Below are 27,821 nucleotides of genomic sequence, written 5' to 3'. Positions count from 1 at the left end.
TCCGTCTAGCGGTAGTACAAATGCAAATAAGTGGGGGTTAACCTGTCGAGTTACCCCTCTCTACACAGCAGAACCAGCAGGAGAAATGTTCCTCGCCATACGAAGACAACTCTGCAGAGTAAACATATTAATAATGTTTCAACGGCAAACCACGAATGAAAAACCGAGTTTACAACATACTAGTAATAGCAGTTACCCTTTTATATGACAGTGAGCTGAAACAGTTCTTTTCTTTGGTTAAACTGCATCTCCATCAGCCAATGGCACACATGCAGAAGAAAAATGTGGTGCAAAAACTTTATCATTGATAAATGATTTGGCACAACATAAGAGCAATCCCTTCTCTATGGAACCATTTAAACAAATTTACCCAAATGGCACAGTAAAATATATATTGGCATGTATTTTCACTTAACCTATTACTATTTTGCTATTATTAAACAATAATTTATAAATCCTTTCATATAAAGTTCATAACAAGTTATCATTACTAGTGCAGATATGAATATTTTGCAATGAAAATAGATGGTACAAGTTCCACATTGTGAATATAGTAGCTTGGGATTAAGAACATTATGTTGAAGTGAATGAAGCACAAAATGTAATATGTTTGTAATGCAATGCAACATTCAGCAACAACCTGAACATCGCAGCTAATGGTGACGTACAAAAATAACTCTGACTTATTCTAATCTGTCCAAGAAAAATTTTCAGCTCCACAGGTGGCACGGGAACTAAGACTTTGCAAATTTGGCGATATTCTTGTTTGTGAATAACACTCTTTAAATGACACAATTAAATAGGAATGATGCCTAGCCCAGCATTGGCTCTGGTGGCTTTGCAGAAGAGGCAATAACTGCTGTTATTCTATTTTGAATGTATCACTTCAAATGCATCACATGAATTACATGAAAATCTGCTCACATGCTAATCCCCCCCCCCAATTTTTCTTCCTCTTCCTACTCTGCTTTTTTTTTGTGCCGCCACAAATCATCTATGGTGAACCACAGTGGGGTGAGAGAATGTGGTAAACTCTGGTAGACTTCTGTGAAAAGTGCTGTGAAGAGCTTCCTTATATGTTTGTTAGTGCTGCTGGTTGAGTACAGGAGGAGGTTTCACAGCTCCTCGCTCTCCAGAGTCACCTCGGGTGGAGAGCTGGAGAACAGGATGGGGCTATTTTCAGATGTGGGGAAGGCCGACTTGATGTCCAGCCCCTGGCCCGTCAGAGCAGCGTAGCGGCTGCCTGTACGTGGAGTCTTCTTCATGGGCATGGGGATGCTCTGATGCCATTGTGCTGTAGGTGTGGTGGACATTTGGGATTGCCATTAAAAGTCAAACTACAAGTAGAATCTTACTAAACTGGCGGCGCTAATCATAGCTGTCAAGGGATTTTAGGAGCTTTACCATAGATGTCCAGTCTGGATGTGCAAGACACAATTCCAGCCTCGTTTTTAGCTGACACCGTATACCAGCCAGCATCGTCCTTCTTGGTTGGTTGGATATGGAGACACACATACCCAGTGGCATCCTGGTGCATGCTGGAATAAATAATTAATAGAAACTTTCAGATTTAAGCATAAATCAATGTAACATGATTTACTGCCCAAGTTTTAGACTACTCATCCCATCTCCTGCGAACCTGAATCTGTCCTTGGTTTTGGGAATGGTGTCATTGTCTTTCTTCCAGAAGATAACTGGTGGGGGCATGCCCACCACCCGACAATCCAGCCTGACAGGACTGCCCTCAGGGATGCCTGTGTTCTGAAGCTTCTCCACAAAATAGGGTGGCTGCTTCATCTCTTTCTCTAAAGTGGAGATTATATTCATTACCCTTTGCTTCCCAAACATAACCTACAATGCCATTAAACCCCATTGCCATTATCTAATTCATTCTTCCCAGTACTCTAAAAGCTGCAAAATATTTGTGAGCGACAGTATTTCAACCAACAATGCTTTGGTGTGTTTCTTACCTACAACTTGCAATTCTAGACTGAAAGAGCTCTGCCCTGCTTTGTTGCTCGCAATGCAGGTATATGTGCCAGCATCATTCTGCGTCAGAGGCTCGATAACCAGGGAATGGATGCCATTCTCCCTTATTAGCATCTTGTGGTATAGGTCTGGATAGATGGGCTTGCCATTGACCAACCACATCAACTCTGGGTTGGGGAGTCCACTCACCTAAGAAAAAAGAAAAAATGAACTTAAATCCATCCATCCATTATCTAAACTTCTTATCCTGCTCTCAGGGTCGCGGGGATGCTGGAGCCTATCCCAGCAGTCATTGGGCAGCAGGCGGGAAGACACCCTGGACATGCCACCAGGCCATTTCACAAAAGGAAATAAAAGCAGAGGTTCTTCCACCTGATATCAGAACAGAAGAAGCCAATTGGATGTGCCTCTTCAAACCTTTGTTAGCAATACAATTAAGTGTATCATTCCTTTGTGTGAAATATCTGGATGACAGAGATGAATTTACACAGAAATACTGACATAAACAGAACTACGATATAAACTAAGATAGCATGGCCCTTACATCATTGAGAGACCATTGTCCCTATATGTCTCCATACCTTACAGTCTAATCTACAGAGTCTTCCCTCATGGGCTTGCATATCCCCTGGAGCTTGGAGAAAGTGAGGTCGAAAGAAGCGCTCTTGGGTTTGCTCACCTTCCTCAACTTCCTGTATGCGGGCTCGCACCCTGTATGAATGGGAGAACAGCCAATGTCAGGAATCACAGATACTGACAAAGACATATACTATGTTAGGGTTAATACTCCTGTCTGTGCCCCTGACCAAGGCAATAGGAAGAAATAACTGGAGTTGGTCCTTGGATGCTGCGGCTGCCCACTGCTCCTAACTACACTGCTAGGATGGGTTAAATGCAGAGAAGGAATTTCCCCATGGGGATTGATAAAGTATATCTTAATTTTAATCTTTTTTTTTTAAATGTCCCCCCTTTTTCTCTCCAATTGTATCCAGCTAATTATCCCACTCTTCCAAGCTGTCCCGGTCACTGCTCCACCCCCTCTGCCGATCAGGAAGGGCTGCAGACTACCACAATCCTCCTCCGATACATGTGGAGTCGCCAGCCATTTCTTTTCACCTGACAGTGAGGAGTTTCACCAGGAGGACGTAGCACATGGGAGGATCATGCTATTCCCCCCAGTTCCCTGTCCCCCTTGAACAGGCGCCCCAACCGACCAGAGGAGGCGCTAGCGCAGCCACCAGGACACATACCCACATCCGGCTTCCCACCTGCAGACATGGCCAATTGTGTCTGTAGGGACGCCTGACTAAGCCAGAGGTAACACGGGGATTCAAACCGGCGATCCCCGTGTTGGTAGGCAATGGAATAGACCGCCACGCTACCCAAACGCCCCTTAATTCTAATCTTAATCTGATTTTGATGACAACTGATCAATGGAAATTGTCAAACTAAATAGTTTGTATAGAAAAGAGCAACAAGTTCATATCTCTTTGCCATCATTAATGTACCGCATTATCTCGTTTAGATAGATACTGTTTCTGCTTTGTTAACTTTACAAAGGTCTTCTAGATAAACCTCTCACATATTGGGGTTATCTAGTATTTGCTCTAATTTTATATACAAATAAACCCACGCTTTTAATATACAGAGAACATCCATCTCGTGTCTGCATACAGTTTACTTATTTCACTATGTTTCATTATTTTTTTTAATTGTATTACGTGTAAGAGTCTCAGTGAACCACCCACCAAGTCAAAATTCTGGTATATGAAAACTTACTTAACGAATGAAGCAGGTTCTGATTTTTCTGATTTCTGATGTTCCCTGTTTTCAGGCATTTTAGCTTTCCGTATTGGATGAATTTAGGAATCTGGATTCATCCTGTAGTCATTCTGTTTGTAGAATTGCGTTTAAGGTCCCTTTGCTGGAAAAGGATTTTTCTTACCTCCGCAGATCAAACTGCACATTCAGTCCTGCTCACCTCGAAGAGTGAATAGGTGTCAGTCGGTTTCTGGGAGGACCTGTTTGGACTATCAAATGCCCGGAGCAGCTGATTCGACCCTGTTAGAAATAGAACACCAAGTCGGCTTTGGCAGCTACAGAAAAGCTGTTGACAACTGAGCAGGAAACGAGCGAGGGTATCAAATTTTACCTGGGGATTAGCTGCCATGATGGTGTAATTGCCATCATCGTCATTGGTGGTGGACGGTATGTGCAAGGCACAGGTCCCATCCCCTTCTCTAATCCTCTTGTAATGATCATTCTTCCTCAAGATCTGCTTTCCGTCTTTGAACCAGTAAACCTAGAGACAAAGAGATGTGAATGATCGCTATAAGCACTCCATTTGGAGGACGAGATTATCACATTCACTTATCCAGCTCTTATATATATATATATTTATTTATTTATTTATCTATTTATTTATTTATTTATTTTTTGGATGAGATAGTTTATTGATCCTTGTGGGGAAATTACTCTCTACAGTTAACCCATCCTAGCTGTATATCTAGGAGCAGTGGGCAGCCGCTGTGAAGCACCCGGGGACCAACTCCAGTTCGTCCTGCCATGCCTCGGTCAAGGGCACAGAAAGGAGTATTAACCCTGACATGCATGTCTTTGTTGATGGTGGGGGAAACCTGAGCACCCAGAGAAAACCCATCGCAGGCATGGGAAGAACATGCAAACTCCACACAGAGGACGACCTGGGATGACCCCCAAGGTTGGACAACCCCAGGGTTCGAACCCAGGACCTTCTTGCTGCGACAGCGCTAACCACTACGCCACCGTGCCATATCCATATGTCTATAGGGATGCCCGACCAAGCCGGAGGTGACACGGGGATTTGAACCGATGATCCCTGTGTTGGTAGGCAACGGAATAGACCGCTACGCTACACAGATGCCCTTTTACCTGGATTATTGAGTATGCATGAAGACACAGATGGAAATTACTTACAACTACTGTGCAGTAAACAGCTACTGAATTTGAAATTCAATAAATGAGTATGCACAGATGGAAATTATGTACAGCTATCACCCAGTCAACACGTTCACAACAGAGAAACTGGATCACGCTCCCTCACCTTTGGCAGAGGGATTCCCACTACTTTGCAGGAGAATGTGACAGGCACGCCCTCCATGGCTCTGAAGTTCTTCAGTTTCTTGTCAAATATGGGGGCAATGCACTTCCCCGTGGGGATTTCATCGTGTTGCACCTCATCATCTGACTCTTCCACTGGCGTTCGCTCCAAACGGAATTCTATCTCACTCATTAGCCTCTGCTCAAAGTTAGAGACTTTGTACTCCTGAAAAAAGACAGACCACTACATCACAGTAATTGACAAGATGAACTCATTGCTAGGCAAATTATCTGTCTTCCTGCCTACGTAAGGTTGTACAAATATTCTGAGGGGAGAAAAATAACATGCTGCATGTGGAAGCTTAACATACTGAGAAACAAAATGAATCATGTTAAAATTTAGCAAAACCAACATTCCTTCAAGGCAACCATCTATGACTTGTGATCCAAGAAATAGACGGTGGCCTGAAATCATTCCACGGTAATGAACATGCACTGGTATTCCTCTGACAGTATCACTCCCGATGGCTACAAATACATACAGCTCATCCTATCACACCAAATACAACAGAGGCTGAGGGTGAAACAGAGAACAGAAAGGGAATTTAAACAGGAGCCTGACCCAAGACATTAAATATATCACTGATGTAGAATATCAGTTAATTACTAACCAATTAAAAAGACATATCTTTGCAAAAGGATAAACTCAACATATGCTGAGATGGAGAAGTGTGCCCCCCTTCAGGAAGTGGCGGCTGACAGACAAACACAGTGGCACAGTGCTAAACTAACGCAAAAGGAGAGAGCAAAATGAAACTGGATGGGATATGTCTTATCCTGAATATCTAGAGACTGAGAACAACTCTAGATTGGTTTGCTAAGAAAGTCTTCAGCGCTGAATCAGAACCAGGATAATAGGGGATGGCAAGGTTGGGTGGAGAAATGTAAAATTAGTTGACGGAATACTCTGGAAGATTAGCTGGAGTTCATTCAACAGCACCATGTGACATTAGTCGTTGTATTTCATGAGAATAACTTAATGAATGATTGTTAACTTTGGAAGATGTTTTTCAGATTACTCATGCATGTGATATATTAGTCAACAAAAGCTTAGATGCTTTATTAGAGGTATTAATTATTCATGGTAATAAGTAAGAATGTCCCAAATTACTTAATATGGGTCTGAGACATTATAACCCATACAGCCTTGAGCAAAGCAATGCTTGGGATGGAGGGAAGTCCTTGTACCTCATCATAGTTAAAGACAGTAGCAGCAATGTTTGGTCCAAGGGGTCTGCTCGCTGTTTTCCCCTCATAAATCAGCTTCTATGAGAGGATAGGGATGAATGATGAACACCAACATAGACCACACACACATAAATACTGATGGATGACCAAACAAACAAGCAGCCACACACATTATCCCAGATTATTGATAATGTGTGATTCATGTGCGTGTTATTGCAGAGACCCACACACTGAACACTGTTGAATGAATATGATAAAACAAAGACTGGGAAAGGAATGACGACCCATGCTCATTCTTGCGTCCAAGTCTTGCATTACACTCTAACTTTAGTTCACTTGAAAGATCCGCTAACATCCTCAGAAGGATATTTCACAGTGAAGCGAGTATCAAATAGGTGTTAACCAAAATCTGTGACCATCGAACATTTTGACCATCTGTGACCATCTGCAAAATCTGTGACCATCATCGAGCTACAGTAGGTGGGGAACACTCTAAAAGAGCTTGGCGGCAAGTTCAAGTCCTCCCACCGTCTGGTTGAATGTAGGTATGGGTCAGTGTGGTTAAGTGTAGGTATGGGTCGGTGTGGTGAAGTTTAGGTATGAATTTGGTGTGGTTAAGTTTAGGGTAACGATCTGAGAGGATGGTCATCCCTTAGCAACATCATCTAGTGGTGTCCCCCAGGTGAGGGTCTCCGTGCATTCAGGACAACCATGGTCACAAATATCGATGGTTGCCGATTTTGACGCAACACCAAAGTCAAGCAAGAATGCAGCAAAGTCACTTGTTACCACTTAACAATGCATTCGTCCATCTCATTAAAAAAGTAGACTGGGACATCAGAACTTGAGCTCAGCCATTGATTTTACCACCCAGCGACAACTGAATCATTCATTTAGTTGCATACTCAGACATTAGTCTCAAATCTACCGAGCTGGAGAAGAAGAGATCTCAATCAGAGGTGCAGAGTTGTAGGATCCCTTGTACCTGTTGATGTTCAAAGCTGATTGTATCATCCTTAAAACGAAGCTTCTTCTCGATATCATGGATGAGAGTTTCTTTGCTCTCACGGATGTCTTCACTTAACGATAAACGGCTCCTGGGTAACTTCTTCAGTATGCTTTGAGGAGATCAGAACCAACAGTCCAAAAAGAAAGAAAGAAAAGAACTTGTGACAGTTGACCATGATCGGGGTTGGGCTGTAATGGCACACAAGTAACAGTGTTATGTATTCAGCATACAGAAATTAGATTTTTTAGCCATACTTAGCTCACGTCACGGTTCGAAACACCAGAATTTGGATTACAGTTACTTTGTAAAATGTGAGGAGAAAACTTTTAGAGTACTTCCCTCCTAATCGGCGTCGGTGTTATGGGTGGAACAAGACCCCTTTGGCTTTAGTCGACGCAAAACTCGCTTTTGCCACACTTTTGACCTGATCTGAGCAAGGTTTCTCAACCATAATTTGCCAATCTGATAAACTTTTGGAGACCTTGAACCCTTTTGATACCCGAGGGAAACGTGTTACTTGAAAATATTTGTAATAAGGTATAAAATCTCACCTTGTCCGAGTCTACTTTCGAACACACCTCTCAATATGAACGCTACTACTCTTCTTCCATGCCTCGTTTTCTGAAATCTGTAGGAAGAACACTAAACAGGTTCTTCCCAGAAAATTAGCTTTTTATTATTTCCCTTTGATCGTTTATAAAGGGAATGTTTTTATTTCATCCAGTGCAATATCCATGGTGATGATGAGCAAGTAAACTCAGGTTTATGTTTTCCCAGCGCACACTAAAGAAGAATAAGGAACATCAGCGAGAGATGTATTCGGAAGTTGGCTTGGACAAACCACACAGAGGTGAGATTTTTTTTTAGTTTTTTGGATTAGGCCCACCTTTTTCTCCCCAATTGTATCTGGCCAATTACCCCACTCTTCCAAGCCGTCCCAGTCACTGCTCCACCCCCTCTGCCGATCCGGGGAGGGCTGCAGACTATCACATGCCTCCTCCGATACATGTGGAGTCACCAGCTGCTTCTTTTCACCTGACGGTGAGAAGTTTCGCCAGGGGGACATAGCACGTGGGAGTATCACGCTATTCCCCCCCAGTTCCCCCACCCCTCTGAACAGGCGCCCCGACCGACTAGAGGAGGCGCTAGTGCAGCGGCCAGGACACATACCCACATCCGGTTCCCCACCCACAGACACGGCCAATTGTGTCTGTAGGGACGCCCGACCAATTCCGGAGGTAACACAGAGATTTGAACCACCGAGCCCCGTGTTGGTAGGCAACGGAATTGCCCGCCACGCCACCCGGAAGCCCCACAGAGGTGAGATTTTGTATTACAAATGACCTCAAACAGTGTTTCACACAGGCAGTAGAAGATGGATTTCACAAAGCTTATCCCACTGGCAAATTATGTTCAGGCAACCTTTGCCAACCCAAACCCGATTTTTTCCTTCTACCCCCAAACCTTATACTTTCATACTTTAGGGACAGGCTAGCAGGTTTATGGCTAGCTAATCAGGGGCTAAAGCTAGAATTAGCCAGCTACCCCAAAATTCAGGAAGTAATCTGTTTTCAAAGCAGCTGTCATCATTAGTATACATTTATCTTTAGTATACATTTAGTATACATCTTTAGTATATATTTGAAGCCAAACAAAAGCAGCTAGAAATTGAGAGAGGTGTATGGGTGTCTTGCGGTATGTCTGACAGGAGTGAGTGTGTCTATGAAAGATACAGATATAATTATAATCAGATAAAGTGTTAATATATTTGTGTTACCAGGTCTCCTGAGTGGAGATGAGAGACCTGGAGAGGATAATAGAGGTGGAGAGGACTGAAGAGGAGAGGTTAGGGAAGAAAAAAGACACTAACGGAGACAATTTGTCTGTAAGGATAAGGATGCTAGTCAACTAAGACTCATACAATTCTCATACAATTGATGATGTAAGCTACTAATAAGACCCACTGGCCGATCCACTAGAGGGTCTGACCCTTTAGTCGAGCGGTTAGTGATGTCACCTTGTGGTGCAGTACACGCCATCTCGAATCCCGCACCGGGCGAGAAAATAGCTCGGTTACAATGATATAGATAGAAAAATAATCATAGAGTACTCCTCTTGTTTTAGCCTTGCAGGGTTGAAGATACTTTATGTTCTTCTAAATGTAGCTTCAGTGAGCAAAAGGAGATGCGACTACCAATTTGGAATCAATTCATAGACAGAATGAAGACTGCTATCTTGTGAATTTTATTCGAGGATGATCATCATTATGGGAAGACAAGCAAGTTGACAAATTGTGTGTCCCTCCCTTTGGAATGGTTTAAGGCTTAAGTCTCTGTGGTGTGGTGTGGGTATAGCATAGGGAATTGTTTACATTTTCATTACTTGACATGTCATTTTTTTCATTCTCAACTGCTAGTTGTGTTTTCTCTTTTTTTTTCTTTTCTACTTGCATCATTGTGGCATGTTTTTGGGCTCATTTACAAGTAAGACTTCACAATCAGAGACTGCCAGTCACATTTGCAGAATTTGTACAAGTTTTGGTGGTGTGTAGATCCTCGCACAAAAAAGACCAAAAAAATTCCACCTATCTGTCATAGCCTATTCCTTGTTCACACAACATAATAATAGCAATAGCATGGTGAGGTCAACTGAAAAGCCTCCTGTGGTGAAACTTATATGCACTGGCGCAGATCCCACTCCAAATTAGTAATCATTCAATCTTTTAAAAAACTATAAGCTGTTTTCAAATCATACTAGGAACACTAAGAAATATACCACAATATGACATAAATATTATTAAAGATATGTACAGCATGACTTTCACATATGCCTCTTGAAGATGAATTCTTTTTTCTTTTTTTTGTGGCTTTTTCCCCCTTTTACTCTGAATTTTACTTGGCCAATTACCCCACTCTTTCAAGCCATCCCGGTCGCTGCTCCACCCCCTCTGCTGATCCAGCCTCTTCTTTTTACCTGACAGTAAGGAATTTCGCCGGGGGGAGGGGGGGCGTAGCACGTGGGAGGATCACGCTATTCCCCCCAGTTCCCCTTACCCCCTGAACAGGTGCCCCAACCGACCAGAGGAGGCGCTAGTGCAGCGACCGGGACACATACCCACATCCGGCTTCCCACCCGCAGACACAGCCAATTGCGTCTGTAGGGACACCTGACCAAGCCAGAATTAACAAGGGGATTCAAACCAGAGATCCCCGTGTTGGTAGGCAACGTTAAACATGTATTCTGAATGTAATCTGAATAAATTTCTCTTTGAATGTTGTAACTGAATATGTTACTTATTAATGTAGGACAGTGTGGATTCAGTATTCAGGCAAAAGATACTTTTTCAAAGTATTCTGCTCAACCCTGAGTGTAGGGGCTTACCCGGGTGGAGCGCCCTTGGGAAGACCCATAGCATTGGTGTGTGGTACCGTAGGTAAGGATGGCAGGACAGAACTGAGGAAAGCCACTGGATTCTGTATGGGGCTTGGAGTGGAGCTGCTGGAGGTGGGAGAGGAAGCCTGAGGAGGTGACTGGGCACGCACGGCGAACACAGAGTTATGGTATGGAGCCGATGGCGGGGTGGGGGACATCACAAGGGTGGGTGGGCTGGTGGGAGACTTTAGCTCCCGAGTGGGGAAGACCCTGGGTTGCAGGGAAAATGGGGGGATTGTTGGGGAGCTGGCTGCAGAGGAGTTGAGCTCCGCAGCCAGCTCCTGGAGCATGGGCACCGGAGACTCTGTCGGGGAAGGACTCCTGACTGGCGAGAAGGTCTGGGCAGCTATGAACTCCTTGGGCCTGGCATAGTTAAAGCTCTGGGACGAAGGGGCCAGGTTTATCAGGGAGGCATGGGTGGTTCTCAGCAAAGCAGTGGGGGATGTAATCTGCTGTATGGCAGGAGGTTTACTCAGAGAGGCTGTGGGTTGTGTACTGAACTGAGGTGCCATTGGAGAACTAAACTGGGTTGAAGGTAGAGCTCTAGAAAGAGCCACAGGGGAGAGGTTGAGGTGGGATGCGTGAATGGTGTTCATCTGGGTTGCTGGTGGTGTGCTGAATGGAGATATGGCAGCTGTGGTCAGCTGCGGTGCAGGTGAAGGGCCGGTCACCAGCAAAGCTGTTTTCAGCTGGGGTGCGGATGGAAGGGTGCACAAAGGGGAGGCAGGTTTGGTGTTCAGATGAGTTATGGAGGATGAAATTATGGGTAGTGCAGGAGAGCTCAGTGAAGGTGTAAGAGGAGCAGTGGTCAGTGGGTGCACCAGTTGGGGAGGCTGCTGGGGAATTGTGATGTTAGGGTAGAGCTGGAAAGGTTGTGGTGGGGGTTCGTGTGGCAGTCTGGGTGACCAGACCTCTGCCTTAGGGGGGCTCTGGATCTCTGTCTGGGGTTGAGGTTGGATCTCGGTCTTGGTCTGGGTTTGAGGCTGGTTGGGGGGATCACTTTCCTGTTGCTGCTCCATGAGGACCTGATTGTGGAGGAGCTGGAGTTGGACTGGGTCCCTGACACAAGATGAGAAGGAAAAAAAACCAAAAAAACGGGCATGAACTGTTGCCATTAACTACCATTAACATTGTTCGTGACATAGCTGCAAGTGTGCCTCATCTCTCCTTGCATAAATTACAGGAGCTACATGCTATGATTTATGTGCAGAGTGTGCACACAGGCCATAAATAAATGAGCTCGAGTCCCAGCGAAGAATAATCTTCCCTTTTATGGGCTAACAAAACAGATAGCAACCAAAGACTGTTAAAACTCAGCACACTTTTCACCAATACAGTTCTGACAGTTCTTTATACTGGTCAGTTGTTTCTTGCAAATTAAATTGTCAAATGGTTGAGGATGACCCATCATTTCTGTCTTTGTATTATATATATTCAGATGTCACGTAAACAATGTTTCAGTAAAGCAACAAATGGTTTTTTTTCGACTTACATCTTAAATATGCGCAAAGATCAATAAGAAAAGCAAAGAAGTACACTTACAAATAGAAAACGCCATCCTTTGTTTTGGAAAGCTGAAAAGTCCACATGTTTTAGTCCACATGCATCCAGAAATGAAATGCAACAGTGATTACTGCTGCGAGGGGAGTCTTAGGAAGAGGGAATCCCCACCCACTCTGCTGTGACTATAGCCCATAATATTCAAACTGATGCAGCGCAAATAGGAAAGAAAGATGGGTAACTTGTGTGCAGTAAGACACAGTCTTGTGTCTCGGGATACTAAGGTTTTATGTATTTATTTATTTTGATTACGGACCATTCAGTGTATTAGTGCTGTGTTAGTTTGAGACCGGGGTGATAGCTGCAGAAATACTGTCTCTATTTAGAGCACTTACAAATACTTGATTTGCACATGAATTTCACTATACTTTTTATACTCACAGTTTAGGCTTGGCCAGTACTGGTGGTGGTTCTTTATTAGCAAATGCCTGAGTGTTGTCTTCATCAGACTGACCGGATGTGTCACTCTGTTCATCCTCCTCATCCTCAGGCAGTTTGAAGTGCACACGGAGGCCCACCCTAGAGCTGGAACGAGGGTCTTTGTGGTTTGCCCAAACACCTGTCTTCAGGCAGGAGTTTGCTGGTGGATCGGGGAGGGGCACTACAGTATGAACCACACTCTGCTTATTTGGGGTCTCGTTAACCTTGGCATTTCCAGGAATGGCAAACTCGGGCAATGTCGGCAAAGACCTGGACACTTGCTGCTCTCTCTCTCTCCCTACAGAAAAACCAGAGATGGGTTTTAAATATGAGGGCACCTCTCCACCGCTAAGCAATTCTGGGCGTGCTCCATTGGATCCGGGCCGGTCCTGGTGGTGCATGGTCAGGTAAATTGGGTCCAGGCGTGGCGTGCTGGTGCTACGGGAACCTACAAGGAGGCTGTTGCTTAGACTTAAGGGATCTACGCTAGGTAGGCTGGTGCTGAGCGGGTCTGGACGCAGCATAGTGGAGCTGTGGGGGTCCAGACGCAGAGTGCTGGTACTCAGAGGGTCCAGATGTAAGGTGCTAGAGCTGAGTGGGTCTAAACGAATAGCACTTGAGCAGGGCTTGGTGCTGTTGGTCGTAGTAACCTCTGGCTGAGGCTTCACGGTGGGGGCAGGCAGATCCAATGGGGAAGGTTCTTGGCTGTACTCCACCTTTAAGCTGCTTAGTGTCTTCACAAGGTTGCTGCTGTTGCCTGATGAGAGTCAGAGAGATGGACATGAAATATAAATGTAATATACAGTCATTATGAATGTAATACTCTTTACATGTCTTTGTAATTTTTTGACAGAAATGTTACCTTTGACTTTCAGGGCAGCAATACTGGACACGGTTCCATACTTATTGCTTGCTGTACAAGTAAACAGTCCCGAATCTTCAGAGAAGACTTCAGCAATGACCAAAGTGCATATTTCCTCTGAAATTAATGAATTAAAAAGTAACAGTTGGTTTGATAAAGCAGCAGTGAATCAGTCATTAGTATTAGTATATTAGTATCAGTCATCTTACAAGACTTAAGATAGAGGAGGGTAATAGACTTATTCAGCTCAAAGGCTGAAGGCTGCAGCAGTGAATTTGCTTCCAATCATTGAGGCATCTATCTGAGGGTAAGACAGTTTCAAATTATCTGTGGCTATGGTAGTTTAACCTCGTTTGAGAGACAACCTTATATGGTCCAGAGTCAGGGAAAAGCAGCCCTGGTTGAGTTCAGCAGAAGAGTAAAAGCCTTAGCCAGGGACTATAAACATTTCAGGATTGTAATATGTACACAGTGCAGATTCATATACAGGATCAGAGCTGCTTTGGTAGAGTCAACACTTTAGTTTTGACAGATTTTCAGAAGTAATCCACTACATACCTGATTCGGCAGGGGATCTAGGCTCTGGAAATAAAGATAGAATAAGAATTACTTTTGACACAACAGAGCATGTGGCTGGAACACGGATAAAAGATCACTCGGCTTTTAACGAGTATAGTAAATCTTTGATAGAATAGAAATACAGTCTACCAATACCAATATAGAATGTTTTTTTAACTTGTAAAATAAAAGCAGATCCACACAACATAGCCCATTCTTATTCCAGTTGTTACTCTAACATTCAATCAAAAGCATTAATTATATTTCAAATATTTTCTCTCTTCACTGTCTTCATAATGCCACCTTGTACTTTCCATGTGTGCCTAATTCAGCCTACTAAATAGGACCTTTTTAATTATATACATTTTTTATTACTATCCCTTTTTATATTTTATTATAATTTATTATTTATCATTATTATTATTATCTATATGCACAGGATGCCTTATACAAACAAGCCTTTGACCTACTATGGCTACATAAAACGTCATATGATAATGACTATGAACTTAAATTATTCCTAATGAAACGGCTGTTTGGTTTCATTGCATGCACACTTTTGGCCCTTTTGTATTTTGGGGAAGGTCAAACAGCCCACCCAACTCGCCCCTGACCACACCTATGTATTTTCATTTACATTGTGACATTTCAGTTAACTTCATGTCCATTCTGATACATTACACTACAGTTCAGCCTACTTTTCTGTAGGATCCTGAAGTCTGGAGAGTCGTCTATGATTGTTCCCTCCCTGTACCAGTCCACTTTAGGTGATGGCACCCCCTTCACACGACACTCTAGCACCACCAGCTGGCCTTCCAATGCTAGGACGTCCTGCAGGCTCTGACCGGACAAACGGGATGCACATTAAATCAGCAAATCATTTTATGCATCAGCAGATACTTAAAATCAAAATGGCTTTTACAAATTTATCACTTATTATAACATATACAATAGGTGGTGTACCTTTGTGAATACAGGGGCAGCCATTAAAGGTCGCCCATCGAATCCTTGGAGATGGCTATGATTGGAGTTTTGAGTCTGAGGAAATCACAATGTAAATGTAATGATCAAAACTGTAATATTACAATACAAACTCTATTTAAAAATCTAATGGAACTTTGAACTGATATTATCTGCTGTGCTACCTCTGATGGGGCTATTTGTGTTTGAGTCAGGACAGGCGTAGGTGCAGGGGAGACCACAGGGTTGAACGGCACTGACGTTGCTGTTTGGATGGACGTGATTGCGACAGGTGTTGACACCTCCTGGGCTTCTGTAAGCCCTGTATCTTCTGGTGATGGAATGGGAAACACATGAATAGGTAAGGTTGCTGGCTCTTCCTGGGTACGATTCAGTGGAGGAGAAATGTCCAGTGCCTTCGAGAGATCTGGGGCTGAAGGCAAGGGGGTTGATATCTGGGCAGGTGGAGAGGGCACAGAGGCCTCTTGGTTAGCTGGTTGAGAGGACAACTCCTTGGGTGTTTCTTCAGCGGCTGCTATCGCAGAGGGTGAAATGGTATTGTCGACTAATAAGGACGACACTGTGTCCACCGGGCTAGCCACTGGACATAAAGATGAGTCTGGCTTTGTTGGATTCCTCTGAAGCCTTTGAAAATCAAAGAAAGATAAAGGGTTCATTCTAAAACCATATATGTCTCATGAGGCAATACAATCTGTTTTTGATATGTTGACAATTCCGGCATGTCAGGAACTCACTGGGCTACATGGTCAAAGTGTTGTTCCCCCTCAGAGTCTGTGGAGGAGGCACCTACAAGACAGAACAGCTGGGTTTATAAAGTCCAACAACATCAAATGTTTCACACAGACCTGTAAAAAAATACTTCAAAGTTCAAAGTGTAAAATTCACCTTCTATGTAGATCTCTGCAGATGTTGAGTCTGTACCATAGAAATTGGATGCAAAGCAGGAGTAACGCCCTGTGTCTTCCTCAAATGCCTCTGTGATGATGAGAGAGTGAAGCTCACCGTCGGTGATAATCTGAATGTCAGGGCTGTCTTCCAACTCTTTGCCCTCACAAAACCACCTGTAATGAACCAGAACATTGACAATTGTTGAATGAAGATATTAATTCTTAATTCTGATCCATTATTTGAGTAAATTTAATGCCAGAATCCTGAAGAGTCTTTTTGTGAACTTATTGACACCCATGGTGACACGAGTAACTGCGTTGGTGTTTTCCCACTCCATATCCAAGAGATCCATTTTAAATGAGACAGTCATCATGCTGTTCATAAATTTTCACTTCATAAATTTTATGTCGATTATAATTCTGTTATCCTCTTTCAATGTTGTATTATGTAAATTGCATGAACACAACATCCATTGCACGCTGTCCGTCTTGGGAGAGAAATCCCTCCTCTGTTGCTCTCCCTGAGGTTTGTTCCTATTTTTTCTCCCTGTTAAAGGGGTTTTTTAGGGAGTTGTTCCTTATCCGATGAGAGGGTCTAAGGACAGGATGTTGTGTTGCTGTTAAGCCCACTGAGGCAAATTTGTAATTTGTGATATTGGGCTATACAAATAAAATTGATTTGATTTTGATTTGCTGTTGTGTCAGCACCTTTGCCACCACCGAGTAAGAGAACATGGCTTAACCAGACACTGCTACGATACCAGTAGGATGGGTTAAATGCAGAAAACAAATTTTACTGTAACCTGTACAATAACAAAATAAAGTGTCTTTCTTTCTTTCTTTCTCTTTTTTCTTAACTATTGATGTTGTAGTATATACTGTCTTAGATAGATCCCATCTTATCAAATTCATATCAATCAATCAATCAATCAATCAATCAATATATCAATGAGTCACTGATAGTCACCGTTATTACAGGTTTTATCTTTTATTTTTTATTTGTCCCCAGAGGGACAAATAAAACGTACTTGACTTGCTCTCTCTTGATACTTTGATTGAGCTCATGTCAGCTTCTAAACCAATTACTTGCCTACCTGAACCTTTTCCAGCAAAACTTTTTAAAGACTTTTAAAAAAGGTCTTTCAGGGGACCTACAGTACATTGTTAATTTATATGTTAATAATTAATAATATATCAACCATAATTAATATTAATGATATAATGTTAATACATTGTTAATTTATCACTTACTACTGGGACTGTTCCCAGCAGTTTTAAGAGAGCTGTCGTCAAACTTCTACTTAAGTACTAGAGTTGTGCATCAACAACGTTTGACCCATATAGAAGAAAACTATCTACATTAACCTTTTCAATCAGCTTTCAGGGCCTGTCACTCCACTGAAATCACTCTGAAAAGAGTGGTGAATGATCTTCTACTTACTATGGACTCTGATTGCACCTCTGTGCTTCTACTACTGGACCTCAGTGCAGCCTTTGACACCAGTGATCACTGTGTACTATTAGACAGAATAAATGTTAATTTTGGTGTCTCTGTCTTAGCTCTCTCTTGGCTTAAGTCTCACTTATCTGGAAGAACACAGGTATGTCTGGTATAATAATATTACATCAAAATTCTCTTGACGTTAAATATGGTGTATCTCAGGGCTCGGTTCTTGGCCCTCTATTCCTCTCTTTATATTTCACCTCTTGGGCAAATTATACGCAATCATGGAATAAATTTCCATTAATATGCCAATGATACTCAACTGTATGTGCCTATAAGGGCTGATGATTGTACTCAAATAAGTAATTTAGAGACCTGCTGTAAAAAATTAGATGTCACTAAATTTCCTGCTTTTAAATTAATTTTAAACTGAGATGCTGGTCATTGGACCTGCTAAACATAGACACCGGTTTGATCAAGTAACAATTACAATTGACAACTCTGGGATTTCACAAAATGTGACAGCCAAAAATCTTGGTGTTACATTTGATCCCAGCCTTTCTGGGTTAATAAGCACATTAATAATAATAATAAGCACACTAAAGAAAACACCAAGACTGTCTTTTTTTCCACTTACGTAACGTAGCTAAAATTCAGTCTTTCCTGTCCATGGCTGATGCAGACACTCTAATACATGCATTTGTTTCATTCAGACTTGATTACTGTAATGATCTGTTTTCAGGTCTGCCACATGCTAGTACTAAAAGTCTTCAGATGGTTCAAAATGCTTCTAACTAAATCTAGGAAATTTGACCATATTACTTCAATTCTTGCCTCCCTTCATTGGCTTCCTATCCATGTTAGATCAGACTTCAAAGTGGCTCTGCTAACTTATTAAATCCTAAATGGGCTTGCCCCACCATACCTGTCTGATCTCCTTAAACCGTACATTCCATCTCAAGCTCGCTGCTCTCAAAATACAGGGTTCCTGTGTTAAAAAGAAGTTAAAAAGAAGTCAGCTGGTGGCAGGACCTTTTCCTATCGGGCCCTGATCTTGTGGAATAACCTGTCTGCTTCCATCAGACAATCAGTCTGTTGAGTCCTTTAAATCCAAACTTAAAACTCATCTTTTCCCCTTAACCTGCAATTAGTTGCCTTTAAATTGAGTACTTCACAACTTGTACTACATGGCAGATTAGTTTCTGTCTCAATGAAGTTACCAAGCACTGTTCTGCCGATGAAACAATATAGATTATTCACTATTGCAAACTGTTCTCTTCTCTCATGTGTCTTTTCTCTCTCTCTGAATGATGTCTTCCCCTTTCTTTTCTCCTGTATGTGAATGGTATGATGTGAATCTCCCCCATGTGCATGTGTAGCCTGTCCTCCAAGGTCTCCATGGTGATGGTGGTCGCCATCTGGACACTGCTTGGCATCATCACATTTTTTTATATATTTTATAATTTTGTTACCCTGTTTCAGCATTACATCCTTTTCTCACTCTGATGTGTGACTAATGTTTTTTCTTGTCTCTTCTCCCGTGTATGTGAATGGTGTGATGTGAGTCCCTCTTTTTTTTAATATAAATTTATTTCTAGTTTTTCCCCTTATCCCACCCGATTAACCCAGTGGCATATGGCCAGAACTCTTGTCGAATTACTCCCCTGGCTCACGTTTCCACAGGAAGGAGATAGTCGTAACACCAGCTTCCTTCAAACTCGTGTCGGCTGCTCTCGCTATTTTACACGCTGAAGCCTCGCATGGATTGCATCACCTTCAGGCCGCGAAGGAGGCGTAGGGAGAATGCTTTCAGTTGCTTGGCTGCAGGCACCCGGGTGGGCCAGAGGCGTCGCTGGAGAACGACGAGTCCCCAAACACTACACCGATCTACACCCACTATCCCTCGCGTAAGGGTGGCCTAATGAATGGATGCGAGTCTCTCTTGTGTGCATGTGTGGTCTGTTCTCCTACCAAGTCTACATGATGATGCTGATCAGGTCCTAGGCTGTCTGGTGGCATCTGGACACTGCTTGGCATCCTATTCATCATATATCTTACAATCCCATTATAATTCTGTTATCCTCTTTCAATGTTGTATTCTGTAAATTGTGTAAACACAACATCCATTGCACATCTGTCCGTCTCGGGAGAGAGATCCCTCCTCTGTTGCTCTCCCTGAGGTTTCGTCCTATTTTTTCTCCCTGTTAAAGGTTTTTTTTAGGGAGTTGTTCCTTATCTGATGCAAGGGTCTAAGGACAGGACGTTGTATTGCTGTAAAGCCCACTGAGGCAAATTTGTCATTTGTCATTTGATGGTAAAGGTCTTCCGGAACTTGTTATGCCATATCTGTTTGTTGGCTACAACAGCGTTGCTATTTCTTCAAATTTTCTGCTAACTGCTTATTGTACAACATTTGGCTGCTATTCTAAAGGTATAAAATGCTATTTGCTGCATAATTTTTCTCTGGAAAGTGCAACCCAACAGTGATAATTAAAATAAGCAACTAAATAATTTTTATTTTATTTTATTTTATTACTGCATTGATCCTCGTGGGGAAATTCTTCCTCTGCATTTAACCCATCCTAGCCATGTAGCTAGGAGCAGTGGGCAGCTGCCGTGCAGCGCCCGGAGACTAACTCCAGTTCGTCTTGCCATGCCTCGGTCAGGGGCACAGACAGGAGTACTAACACTAACTTGCATGTCTTTTTGATGGTGGGGGAAACCGGAGCACCCGGAGAAAACCCATGCAGACACGGGGAGGACATGTAAACTCCACAAGAAAGGACCTGGGATGACACCCCCCCAGGTTGGACAATCCAGGGGTTCGAACCTAGGATCTTCTTGCTGTGAAGCGACAGCGCTAACCACTGCGCCACCATGCGATAGCGCGGTAATGATTTGTGTAATCTCGGTCAGCTATTGTCTTATATACATTGGTCATAGAAAGCATTAAAAGGGACATTTGTATGAATATAAATCATCAGGATTGTAGCTTTAAGTTAATTATTTATGTGTTACATGTGTACATACTACTGGGAAAGCCAAAATGTCAGATCATGCTTGATTAGTTCTCTCCAAATTAGTGATAATGAAGTGATGCTGCAACACTCCATCATTTTGAAGATGCTTGAGGTACCCTTCTATTTTGTTGCTTCAACTACTGTAACCAAAATTCAGTGCATTGCCAATTTTTTTTACCGAAATCCATCTTTATTACTTAGTACTATTTCATAGTCCTCTCTTTTCCTCATTATGACACTATCACTATGAAAACCTCAGGTCCTTTTAATATCTTTCCTAGTCCCTTAACTGATCCATAGGCAGGTCAGGTGAAAAAAGTTTTGATGAGCAAGGCCAATCCATTTCTCTTTAAACAAGCAGCAATACAAAGCTGCAGTGCCAGATCATACACAGGCCATTGCCCCACAGTCAGGAATCAGGAACATTTATTTGTCATTTCATTTCATGCACTTGCCTACAAATGAAACAAAATATCATTTACCCCAGCCCACAACAGTGAAACACAAAGACAAAAAACACATATCCAAACTACAAGGACACATACATCCAAACTATAAAAAACAAAATCAAAATAAAAAACACACACTCACAAAAACTACAAAACTAAAAAAAAACACAGATATTCAACATATCCAAACTACCCAAGAGAGCAAACACCAGCCAGCATGACTGTCGGAACTGCCGGTCTGCATGGGCTAGCAGTTAGCTTAGCGTCCTGTCAGACCGCCCTCGGTGCTTCCTCTTCGGGCTAAGCTCCAGGCAGGGCCATGGTCAGTGTTGAGATTATGGGAGATCACACCCACAACTACATATATATATATATTCCCCCCCCTTTTTTTTCTCCCCAACTGCATCCAGCCAACTACCCCACCCTTCTGAGCTGTCCCGGTCGCTACTGCACCCCCTCTGCTGATCTGGGGAGGGTTGCAGACTACCACATGCCTCCTCCGATACATGTGGAGCTGCCAGCTGCTTCTTTTCACCTGACAGTGAGGAGTTTCACCAGGGGGACGTAGCGCGTGGGAGGCTCACGCTATTCCCCCCAGTTCCCTTTCCCCCCTGAACAGGCGCCCCAACCGACCAGAGGAGGCGCTAGTGCAGCGATCAGGACACATACCCACATCTGGCCTCCCACCTGCAGACACGGCCAATTGTGTCTGTGGGGACGCCTGACCAAGCTGGAGATAACACGGGGATTCAAACCACCGATCCCCGTGTTGGTAGGCAACGGAATAGACCGCTACGCCACCCAGATGCCCCTACCCACAACTATAATTAATGCCTTTAAAAATTATTAAGCTACTGATGTCTTCAACAATTGTCATAAAAATGTAAATTCTTTAATTTACAAAATTGAAAATTGTATTAAACTTCCTTGACAATGAAGAGTGGAAGTACAAAAACAGCATACCTAGAGTTTATTAAAAGGTATGTGGAAGATTGGTAGAGATGAGAGAGCATGAGGTAAAAGTTTCTAGGCACTGATGACACGAACATTGATTTCTTCAACCGTAACATGAAGCGTCTGAGAGGAACTAAACACAACTCATAAGTCATCTAACACCAGCCCTTCCATAAAGCATGTGGTGGGGCTACGATGTTGAAGCAGCAACCGGGAAACTTGTGAGGATGGAGGATGTAATAAATAGAAACTGATACAGGTTTCAGGAGGACCTGCTCCAGACTGCCAAAGACGTTAGACCGAAGTAAAGATTCACCTAATGGCTTCAGAACAGCAATACAATGGTCCTCGAAGAGCTCAGCCAAAGCCCAGACTAGTCTCACTGAAACTCTGACAGAAGGCTTGAAGATAATTGAACACAAACACTCCAATCCAAATTTCATGAGCTTGAGCAGATCTACCATGAAGAAAGGCACAAGATGGATCCAAGAGGCCTCACAGCTGTAAACACTGCTACAGCTTATTCTACATGGTGTCATCTCAGAAGTTGATCCAGATGATGAGCTTATAGGATGAGAGACTTATACGATCCATTTTCTACACATATGCAAAAACACATTTTCATTTTGTCATTTTGAACTGTGTCTTGTAGATTGCTGACAAATAGAATCTCAGGTTAATCCACTTTTATTTGACTAAGTTGTTGAATGCAATGCCACACAAAGTCAATATGTTTGAAATGCACTGTACATTTACACACACACAATATGAAGATAGATGCAGTTATTTAAATGCCTAAAAGGCTGTTATAGAGGAGTAGAAGAAATAGTAATTGTATATCAAAAAGCCACAGTCGTATATCTCTCACTTCGTCAGATTCAACAAGGGAAACGTACAGCAGCCTCTATGTGTAAGGAGATCTATTTTGAGTGGATGAGGCCATGACGCTATCTAAAACACATCCAGTGAACAAGTGGTAATGAACAGATATGCCGTTCTCTGGCAGGATTTCACCACAGATCCCTGGATATCGGCGTATTTTATTACCAAGCCGATGGGCCACTCCGGACAAAGACATTTTCAAATGACTGACTTTCTATACTGTACTGGAAGGTGACGGTATATCTGTAGACTTGTGACATCCCAGACAGTAGATTTCAATGGTGCATTTGTTTACTACAAACAACTCAAACCAAACAAATAATAGGAATTTCTTAAGATAACATAAAATAAATTCTCCCTTTGGGGATATCCACTTGGTTGTTTTTTGTACAGGAGTCAATATTTGAGCTTGTATTTCGACTATCAGTGGACAACATTGAGTCATTTAACTCAAAAAGTTGCATACGCTGTTGGCAATGTTGCTGAAATGCTCCTGTCTGTGTTATTTGTGGCAAAGTAATAATTTCTAAGACATAAGTGCCTGATATGATAAGCATGAGTAATAGAGGAGTTGGCTTGTCTCTGTGGCAGAGACCTCGCTCACTGCACCTGTCAAGGCTATTTTCCCTCCACAGTTCAACACTAGAGAGGAGATCCCCATGAAGCCTTCGGATCTCTGACTGGTTGACCTAATAGCATACGCACAATGCTAAACATAGACTTAGGATACCTACAATGCTATTCCCTGACGCACCAGAGCCACTAAGGATCTGTGAGATATGATGGTGTGCACAAGCCGACATATCAAACCCATATAACTCCACTTTGTCTTCTCATTCTCACTATCACACACAGAGTCACTGCACCAGGCAGCTACAAAAATCAATAAAATTACACTGAAATGAAGGAAAAGTGGAATAAGAGCGAGAAGATACATCAAAAACTATGCTGGAATATAATTCAAGAAAAGTACTCATATTCAAGTACAATTAAAAAAGGACTCAAAAGTTGACCACGAGAGAAAGGTTTTAAATAGTTGAGCGATAACTGGAGAGCATTATCCAAAGGCTAAGAGTGAACACCACACATACAAAATGTCCACACCATATAGGAAATATCTGCCTCACAACAACTGAATAAAACTTCTTACCGAATTCAGCTGCATGCCCCGTGTTTCTGCCAGCATCTCAGGGAACCCTATTATCAGAAGCAACTACAGTGCTCAGCGTCAGCCCCGTCTAAAAATGGCCGAGATCCACATTCTCCCCCTGACAAGAATATGCCGGCGGCTAAACATTGTTCACCAGCACCAACAAAACCATGCCCCCTATAGTCTGCCCCCTTAACTTCAATTCAGTTTAGATCAAGCCTTTCAATCTCCCATAAAGAAAATCTGGAGTGCAGTCAGAAGTGGATGGGTTCAAAGCAATGGCACCACATCGTACACAGCGAGACGTGTCAAAAGAAAAAGATTGAGATCTGTGCTGTTTTAGCAGGTTCATCAGGTCTACTTTGCACAAAAAACAAAACAAAACAAAGCAGCTGTTACACTCAGTGCATCGTCTGCTCTGAATTCTTCATGTATGTAATTTGCCACATGTTCACTGGAAATGACCAGCACTGGTGACCGTCACTTCAGCATCGATAAGGTTGTATCGGTATTCTCGATATGCGGGAAGAGACATAGACGGATAACGTGATGATCAACTGTTCCAGACATGACCTCGAACACACACACACACGCATGCACACACATGCGCACACACATGCGCACACACACACACATGCAGACCATCGAGTGTCAGCTGTTGGCTATCATCACTTGTCACCTCTCTCTTGATCTCTTATGAAAAAAAACTTCCTTCATCTTAACTTACACCTCTCAAAGCAGTTTGTAATCATTTGATATCACTTGTGCACCACAAGTGTTTTTCTCATACTGGTGCGGTATTTTCCTGTTTGCTGTTGTGTTAACATTTCTGATTAATAGCACAGAGAGGATAGATGTGTAGTCCAATATATATCTGAGAATCACTGGCAGCTGTCGAAGGCAACAGGGCTCCCATGTATGCGGTTGTCATCGCGATTAATCATTTGTTACACGGTTTGCACAGCGTAGATCTGGGTATAATTCTTCAATATGAGGACAAGAAATTATCCTTAAATTGTTTCACATAAATATAAATTTCATACAATTTTAAAAAATGTAATAATTGAAAATTTTGATTTTCCGTGTCAGCAGTTTCCCATCTCAGTTGACCTTTATTAACGTCACACCACCATTCTCTGTCCCTACGGTTTACCCTTAGCGCTTGTCCTCTCGTGTCCTTGTTTCTTACCCGCTCAACAGGCAGCTGATCCGAACAGAGCCACATCCTTCAGTACATCATGAAATCTCTGCTCAGATGCTGACTGACCACTACACCTCACTTCAGACTGGACATTTAGCCTACTCACAGTATTCAACTTCTAACCGGGCACATTTAGAATAATTAAGGAACCTGAACTGAAAAGACTTAGCTCCTGTGGCCTAAATGGTGACCTCAAATCAACTAGCAACATTTGCTTTGCAACAGTCGGGATGGAAACAACCCCATTGTGTTTAGTCCGCACCCCAAATCAGAATAGATGTGTAAATAATATCGTTCAGGTGTAATATTTGGATTTGCCTTACCGGACTTCAGGCTCAGGGCATCCTCTTACAATGCAGTCTAACTGGACCTTGCTGCCCTCCAGAACCTCCCTACTCTTAAGTTTCTGGATGAAATGAGGAGGCTCACAAAAAGGGTCAGCTGAGTAGGGAGTCTCTGTAAGGGCTGGGCTCTCCATCTCTTCCACCTCTTCCTCCTCCTCCTCCTCCTCCACCTCCTGGTAATCAGTGTTATTGTGCAGCTCCCCGGTAGTCCTGCTATCCTGCTCTGATAATTCTGCATGCCCAATTCCTGAGTCCAGCTGAACCTCTGGCTGGTAACAATCAACAGGGTTGGGTCTTTCCACCTCCATCTCCAGGGGCATAAAGGGTCGCTCCCTATCATCTTGACTAGTGGGATAAACTAACCCATCATTCTGGCTCTTGCTCTGGACCCTACTCCTGTGCGCTTTGCAAGCTCTCGGCCGTATCCTCTTGGAGCTGTTGGCCTTGAAGAGAGAGGAGAGCTCCTCAATGAAGTCTGCAGCCTTGTTGAGGAACTCCTTCTTAGACTGGGTCTCCACACCATACGGTGGGCTTCTCGCTGACCTGTCATTAACGTTGTCACCGCAGGCCTTGTTTTTTAGCGTGTTGTCCTTCTGTGTGGACTCTTTGTGCATCTTTCGATCGGCTGAGAATGTTGTGTGTGTTGGCGGAAGTTCTTTAATTTCAGGAGCTGGCAGACTGGAGGTGGTTGTGTGGGGGGTAGGATGGGGGGCAGTAAGAGGAGTAGCGGAGGGGGTGGCAAAGGAAGGGACGAAGGTGTCAGCAGAGGAGGCAGCCATGAAGGACGCAGAGGGGGCTGTGGTGGGAGCAACATGCAAAGTGGCTGGGGACATGTCGGAGTGCATTGTAGAGAGGGTGGCAGACGGTGCGACATTGACCTCTGCCCTCTCTTCATGGGGGTCATGTCCGATGGCCTGGCGAGCCAGGTTGACACTCTTATCCAGCTCCTCCTGGTTGAGGAAGGCCGACAAGTCTGGCAACTGGGGGTCGTCGTGGCCCACAGAGTCATCAGCCTTGCCTTTGAGGGATCTGTAGATCAGGCACCGGGACAAGGAAGAGTCTGAGCGGCTCATCTCACTGTGGCGGTGCTGGGCTCTAGTCTCTGCCAGGTAGCTCTCTCTTAAGAGCTGAGACAGCGAAGGAGGCTGGTCAGTGTTGTTTTCTTGCATGCTGAGGGGGAAAAAAACGGCAAAATGCTGAGTCACTGATATATTTGTAATGCAAAATATAATGTGGACTATGCCCCAAATGACTCATCAATTACATAATCATATATAAGCCATTTGGACATTCCAGTCAGTTGAGGAGGAGTGTAAAATATCTGTGAATGTATAAAATATATGAAAAGCATAATTCCATATCAATACATTCAAATGTATCTGCTCTGAATTTATACAAATAACAGTCACCTTCAGTAATGTTTTATCTCAGTGAAGAATTAATGTAGTTTAAATCTAAGTCCACGCCATGATTTCAAAATGCAATAAAGATAAGAACAGTGTTATAAATACATGAATGTTAAAAAGAATCAGATATAAAGTGTTACTTTTACTGCAAGGTATATCTTTGTATAAAGATGGTTTAGTGCTGTTAAATGAAGCCAATACGCATTAGAAATAGCTTTAAAGTTTAGGCTAATTTCAACACTCTTGTAGCCTGGAAAGTATATCACTTTCATGCACTGACACAAGAACTCGGCAGATTCAGGCAAGCCGTACTCTTCCTTGGGCATCATGGACAAATCCTTCCGTCAAGTTTGGTCTTTGCACAACTTTTTGACACCAGCCTAGAGTAGTTATTGTATACAGATATGAGATAGGGTACACATATGCTACTGACACTCAAATCAGCGCAATTAAGAGAGACAGCAATGCCCTTCCAACAGACCTGTAGCTGCAGCTGTTGTGTACATTAATCCTGTGCAAACAGCCTACAAGCCCACCAAGTCATATCTAATAATAGCAAGGGGTCAGTTTACATGAAAAAAATCAGGAAAAAGCAGTCCCCTTTATCCACAGTGCCCTTATTAACATCATATTGATCAAATACAGCAAGTAAAATCCATATCACACAAACACATTTCATTAAGTACTAGAAATGTAGCATTTCTCTTTTAGACAATATGGTACAAAAACCTATAAACCATGAACAGGCCCTGGCCTAACACAGCGCAACACTTTCAGGTGGAATTAGTTTAACCAAAAGGATGAACAATGTTAACTTTCAACCAAAACTACAGGTCTATTGCTTGTCCATGGGACAATGTGAACATTTCTAAGGCTATGCAGAAGTCCCATGGAGCCGATGCCAAACAGTGGTCAACAGGACACGATGAACAAGTAATGGGGGGATG

The 27,821-nt window shown here is 42.9% G+C and overlaps 1 protein-coding gene across 1 annotated transcript; it reads right to left on the bottom strand.

Moving 5' to 3' along the window:
* Positions 1 to 286: 286 nt before the first annotated feature.
* mypn (myopalladin) lies at positions 287 to 26,637 on the bottom strand. The gene is made up of 20 exons (XM_056291457.1): positions 25,448 to 26,637; positions 16,023 to 16,198; positions 15,872 to 15,923; positions 15,302 to 15,761; positions 15,120 to 15,194; positions 14,855 to 14,996; positions 14,157 to 14,180; positions 13,599 to 13,715; positions 12,698 to 13,493; positions 10,706 to 11,815; positions 7,301 to 7,433; positions 6,316 to 6,393; positions 5,072 to 5,293; positions 4,142 to 4,291; positions 3,971 to 4,050; positions 2,571 to 2,700; positions 1,971 to 2,178; positions 1,640 to 1,805; positions 1,405 to 1,538; positions 287 to 1,294 (listed from the first exon to the last, which is right to left on the bottom strand). The coding sequence occupies exons 1-20, from the start codon at positions 26,635 to 26,637 to the stop codon at positions 1,116 to 1,118; spliced, it is 5,622 nt and encodes a 1,873-aa protein (XP_056147432.1). The 3' UTR covers positions 287 to 1,115.
* Positions 26,638 to 27,821: the final 1,184 nt, after the last annotated feature.

The sequence above is a fragment of the Lampris incognitus genome, chromosome 13 (assembly GCF_029633865.1).
Source record: "Lampris incognitus isolate fLamInc1 chromosome 13, fLamInc1.hap2, whole genome shotgun sequence".
NCBI classification, from domain to species: domain Eukaryota; kingdom Metazoa; phylum Chordata; class Actinopteri; order Lampriformes; family Lampridae; genus Lampris; species Lampris incognitus.
This window is presented reverse-complemented; position numbering and strand designations above follow the sequence as displayed.

Coding starts and splice junctions, on each gene's coding strand:
- mypn (XM_056291457.1), bottom strand. CDS start 26,637: ATGCAAGAAAACAACACTGACCAGCCTCCTTCGCTGTCTCAGCTCTTA. Junction 16,199..25,447: donor TGCCCTGAGCCTGAAGTCCG/GTAAGGCAAATC, acceptor GGTTCATTACAG/GTGGTTTTGTGAGGGCAAAG. Junction 4,292..5,071: donor TGGGAATCCCTCTGCCAAAG/GTGAGGGAGCGT, acceptor CTTTGTCTCTAG/GTTTACTGGTTCAAAGACGG.